We start from the raw sequence: 6027 nt of genomic DNA, 5'->3' as shown, positions 1-6027 counted from the left end.
ATGGTCAGTAACACAATCAGGGAAGACTTAAACCATTCAGTATCTTTATTGTCTTGCAATATATGTAGACAAAATGAATCATTAAAATAGGATCGACAATAAAAGCAATTCTTTGGCAACTTCTCCAATGCTGCACCAGCTACACTTGGGTGAATATATCCATAATGATATGAATTTTCTGCCTAAATTGACTTTAATCAAATGGTCATCACAATTAGTCATTAGGTGTAAAAATCAGGAAAATGTGATATTTAACTGGATTGTCTAGTTGTTGTTGTTTGTCCTTTGTTCTTGAAGAAGCCCATGATGTCAGGGAGATGATTCTATGACATGCATATAAATTGGATTTAAGTGAGGGAGGCTATGCAACATCACCTGTCTCACTTTCCCCTCCAGAGCCATCTGGGTCCAGTAGCAAGATATATATATTAGGAAGACTGGAGATGGCTCTGGATGAAATTGAAGATTTTTTTTTTTTAAAGCTGAAGTCTTCAACAGGATTGGCTAGTAGGATAGTGAAAAAAAATAAATCTTATATGTAAGTTGCAGAGTAGATACCAATCTGCATTGCACAAGGAAGTTTTCTCCCTGGGCCCAGTCATTCCTACTAAAAAAAGAAAAAAAAAAATTGAAAACACAACTCAAAGTCACAGTGGCTGTTTCCTTTACTGTTTGTTAATATATAATAATCTCATGTAAATTAATCCATTATTGATTTATATGTTAGTATATATGTTTGGACATTGCCCTATGTTTTTGTGATTAGTTCTGGGAAAATATATGTATAGTTATAACTCAACAAATTGAAAAGTAAAGAAGACAAGGAAGAAGACTTAAGAGAAATTGTCATAAAAAGCTATATCTAGAAAAATCATTCTTCCAGTCCCTTCACTGTCTATAGATGAAGTCTTAAATCCAGAAAAGAAAAATTACAATTAATATGCCATATAGAGATGTCAGAACTGGACCAAGAACTCAGATGTCTAAGTTAGCAAGATGATATCATATATTACACCAGCATATTTGAAAAGGAAAATAAAAGAAAAAATGGGAGAGAAGGAAATTATTTTTATAAATAAATATATCACAAACAAGAAAACACTTGCTTCACTAACTTTGCCAGAGCTGCCTTCATATCCTTGTTCCTCAAACTGTAGATGACAGGATTTAGAGTCGGGGGTACTACAACATAGAACACAGACACCAACAGATCAAGCACAGAAGGGGTGTCGGAAGTAGGTTTTATATGAGCAACAAAAGCAGTTGTGAAAAATACAGTGGTCACAATGAGGTGGGGCAGACAGGTGAAGAATGCTTTAGACCTGCCTCCTGTGGATGGCATCCTTAGAACAGTGGAAAAGATGTAGACATAAGAGATAACAATATAGAAAAAACAGCCTAGACCTAAAATTGTGGTTGTAATTGTGGTTCCAATTTCAGCAAAATTTGGTTGGGCACAAGAAAGTTTGAGCAAATGAGGGATCTCACAGAAGAACTGGCCAAGCCCCCTGGCTTTACAGAAAGGTGCAGAGAAAGTGCTGACTGTGTGCATGATGCCTGAGAGACTCCCACTGACCCAAGAAGCAGCTGCCATCTGAATACAAGCTCCTCTGTTCATGAGAGTCTCATAGTGCAAAGGGCAGCAGATGGCTGCATATCGGTCATAGGACATCACAGTCAACAGGGCCAGCTCGGCACAGACAAATAAAAGCACAAAGCATACCTGGATAGCACATTCAGGAATAGAGATGGAGTTGCTTTGTGTCAGAGAGATGAAGATGGACTTGGGCACTGTGACAGAGATGTAGCAGAGGTCTATGAAAGACAAATGCTTCAGGAAGAAGTACATAGGAGTGTGAAGGTGGTGGTCCATGGTTGTGACAAGGATAATGAGTAGATTCCCCATTAGGGCTGCTAGATATATCAGAGAGAAAAGCACAGCATGTAAGATCTGCAGCTCCCAGATATCGGAGAAGCTCATGAGGAGGAAGCTGGTGATGATGGTGTGATTGGCCATTGCCTTCCTAGGGAGACAAAAAGAAAAATGGGAAGGGATCAGATAACTGTGGATTATGGGAAGATTGGACTTTCTTTTTAAATTCAAAGCACTGAAAGGGAGAGTAATGTTTCAGTTCACCTCTGCAGACCTTTTCTCTTATATTTATCTGGCCTCGATCTTAGTTTGTGCCTGGTTTCAACTCCACATGGAACTATCTGCCCCTCTTATGATCAGTTCTTCACTTCTAATCTACCATCATTCTATTAGCTCCTGTTTATCATTAATTCATCTTTCCTCTGAATGAAGGATTGAAAGTCAGAGGACCCAACTCTTTCCAATGCCTTCCCTTATAGAGGATAAAAACTACACTCTCAATTCACTTTGCATGGGCTGTCCTACCTTGTTTCAACTCCATGGAAAAAGATTCCCCACCCCACTGCTGGGTAACCTCTATTGTCTTGTTCCACCCTTAATTTCCTGCCTCACTTTGTGTGCTTTCTCTCTCTTTAGATTGTAAACTTTTGTAGGGCAGGAACTGTTTTTCTTTTTATTAATTGTAAGCCCAGCACTTAGCATTATTAAATACACATTAGCCTTACTAAATAAAATGCTTATTGGACTGGATAATGGAGGTCAATCATTTCTTAGCCAAGTCCTAATGTTTGGACAGCTGTGCTCTACTCTTTCCAGCCCAACTCTGCATTCAGTGCAAATTGACTTGACTTATGGAAACAATTCACAAAATAGAGAAACCCAGCATATTTGTCAACTATTTTTGTATTTGAGATTAGATCGTTAAAAGAACAATAGGAAGACTGAAATGGTATGTTAATAATTAGAGCACAAAATTAATTTCTGTTACACTAAAACCCATTAATGGAGAAATAGTGTCCAGAGCAAGGAAGATGCTCAAACTTTGCAAGTATCCATCTGGAGTATTATGTTTAGTACTGAAGCAATACAGTATATGAAGGCCAGTTAAAAACTGAAATTTACCTAAAATAAAGCCACCATTTTGGTTATGGAAATGTAAAATCATAGGATTTAATATCTATCTGGAGCTTTATAATTTTGAGCCTCCATTCTTACATTATCCCAATTAATCCCTAAAACCAAGCTTAAATGTACTATCATCCTGTTTCATAAATGAAGCCCGTTAGGCTCAGAGCAGTTATGTGACTCACCCATGGTTGAACAGCTAGTAAGTGACAGTTGTGATATGAGCTCAGGTTTTTCTGATTCCAAGACCAGTCCTGAAAGAATCAGAGAATTTCAGATCGAAAGGGAGCTCAGTGGCTATCTAGTCTAAATGATCACTCAAAGAAAATATCCAATACACTTTAGCCAATAAGTGTACTAGCATCCATTTGAAGATAATGAGTAGAAACTTCCCTGTATTTTCAATGTTTCCTAGTCTACTTTAACATAATTATTTTAAATTAATTTAAAACTAATACAAAATAGAAAAAAAAAAACAAAAAAGTACATTGTTACATTGCAGGAGAACATGAGGATTCAAAATATGAGAAATTTCCATTTCAAGAAATCCCATCTAATAAATATTGTGTTTAGAACTATCGATCATTTCTTTGTTTCCTTGTAGATTTTGTTTTGTTCTCTGCTGTGCATTTTTTATTTTATTCTTTTTTTCTCCTTTCCTTCCTTCCCTCCCTCAAGAAGGCTATAATTAAGTTCAGATATATTTATATGTATACATACACATATACATATGTACTTACATATATGTAATCATACACATAAACATTCACACATATATGGATATATATGGGGATGTATATGTGTGTGTGTGTGTATGTGTGTATATATATATATATACATACATACACTCTGCTTGTTTGTCCTGTTTCTCTGAAGGTGGATGACATCTTTCATAAATCCAAGTCTTTCCATATTTTTCTAAATCTACGAATTCATTTCCTATAGCCAGCAATATTCCAACTTCATGTTATATAAATTATTCTAAATAGCTAAAGCACTGTTGATTAATATGACTGATATATAGTGGAGTTTTCCTAATTTTTTCCTCTTTTGATTATGTCTACTTTAGTTTTAGCCTTGTATGAAATTACTATCCCTACTTTTTTCTAATTAATTCTTCTCCTGATCATAATTATTGTTTGTATTTATATCATTTCCTATCCCTATTTACTCCTCTGCTTTACTTATACTTACTACCTTGTCTTACTATTATTTAACCTAACTTCCTCCAAGGATCCCTATCTTTTCCTTTTTATATTCTATATACTTTATTTTATTCTTCTTAATCTGCACAGCCTTCTATATCACATCCTTATTCTATTCCCTTCTTTATAAATTTAGAAAACTTTTATACCCATATGTATTGTTCCCAATGTAAGATTTCAGAACTACCAGTCATCCTTCCCCATCTAATTTCTTTGTTTTGATTTTTCCTTTCTACCTCATTTGTATAGCATATTTTTTTTATCTTTTTCCTACACAATACTATATTTTTAGAATCACATCATACTCAGTTCTACCTCAGTCTTTTTTTTGAACTGCCTAATTAGTAAAGACAACCTTAGTCAGTATAAAATATAAACAGTTTGTCCTTATTAAGACCCTTAAAAGTAGTCATTGGTGCTTATCTTATATTTCTCTCAGATCTTATAGTTCAGATTTTCTATTGTTAAGTTCTTTTTACAAACAAAATCCTGAAATTCTGGCAATTCATTGAAGGTTCTCTTTTTCCATTCAGAATTATGCTTAACTTTTTTGCGTATGATATTTTTGGCCTCAATCCTAGTTCTTTTACTCTTTGAGTAATCCCTGCCCCACTGCTTCTGCACTCACTATTGGTGTGACAATTTCTTCTTGTCCTGGATTGTATCTCAGCAGCATAGCTGGATCTGGCAGCAGGGATTAACGGCAGAGATTCTCCTCAGTTTTCCCTGATACTGATGCCTAACTCCTCATACTCTCTGGGAAGTAAAAATTTCTGTGGCTGAGGTTCCCTCTGAACCCAGAGACTCAATGCTTATATTTGTTATTTCAGGCAAATTAACCTGGAAGTGCAAACACTTCACAGGGTCCAAACTGCTTTCCTAGTATCTCTTATATTTTTTTTTCTAATTGTCCCAGAAGAACTACTGTTCTGTCCCAACTCTTATATGCTGCTGTAACTCTGCATTCGCCCTGAGGTACAATTTTTTTTTCTTGTTTATGTGGGAAATCTGAAGAACTTAAAATTTTCTTATGCCTCCATTATCCCAGAATCCTCTCCTCTTCTATGCCATAATTCTAAATAAGTATGAGATTGTATCCACTTTGTCACTTTCCCCCATTTTTCCTGATGTTACACTCTGAAGCCAAGAAAGATAATTTAATCACCCTTTCACACATGTCTTTAAATATATGAATTCTGCCTTTTATGCTCCTACTTCTCTTCCTGACCTCAACATGTCTAGTTGCTTCTAATATATCCCAGTGTATCATAGACTCAGGATCTTTCCCCAATTGTCAACTTCCTTTAGGCACTCTCCAGCTTACCAATGTCCTTTTCTAGTGGATGGTGCCCACGGTATAGAACTCCAGATATGGTCTGACATGGGCAAAGAAAAACTAAAACAGCAACCAGTGAGAGGCAGGTAGAAGTATCTAGTGGTGAAATAGATAGAATGCTGAACTTAGAACTGGGAAGATCTGAGTTCAAATCTAGAAAATTCAAATAATGCTAGCTGTGTAATCCTGAGCAAGTCAGTTGGTCTATCTAGCTCAGTTTATTTAAATATAAAATAGCAACAATAATAGCAACTCTATCCCAGGTTAGTTGTAAAGATCAAATTGGACAATATTTGTAAAGTGCTTAACACAGTGCCTGGTTCATAGTAGGTATTTTATTATTCTCTTCCCCCTAATTAGCCCCCTTCTTCAAATTAGTACTTATAGAAGTAGTCCCATTTAAAAAAAAAAATAGTGCCTTTTTTAACTGGACCAGAACTGACTTTTTAAAAAGTGAGAACTGTTTCCAGAATTCCAATTGCTGTCAG

General features: G+C 35.6%; 1 protein-coding gene across 1 annotated transcript; it reads right to left on the bottom strand.

Moving 5' to 3' along the window:
• Positions 1-1084: 1084 nt before the first annotated feature.
• On the bottom strand, positions 1085-2017 carry LOC100927337 (olfactory receptor 14A16-like). Its single transcript, XM_003765286.1, has one exon. It carries the CDS (start codon positions 2015-2017, stop codon positions 1085-1087), a length of 933 nt encoding a protein of 310 aa, XP_003765334.1.
• Between the last annotated feature and the right edge of the window lie 4010 nt (positions 2018-6027).

This window comes from Sarcophilus harrisii, chromosome 3 (assembly GCF_902635505.1).
Source record: "Sarcophilus harrisii chromosome 3, mSarHar1.11, whole genome shotgun sequence".
In the NCBI taxonomy this organism is placed as follows: Eukaryota; Metazoa; Chordata; class Mammalia; order Dasyuromorphia; family Dasyuridae; genus Sarcophilus; species Sarcophilus harrisii.
The sequence above is the reverse complement of the archived record's forward strand: the minus strand, read 5'-3'. Positions and strand labels throughout refer to the sequence as shown.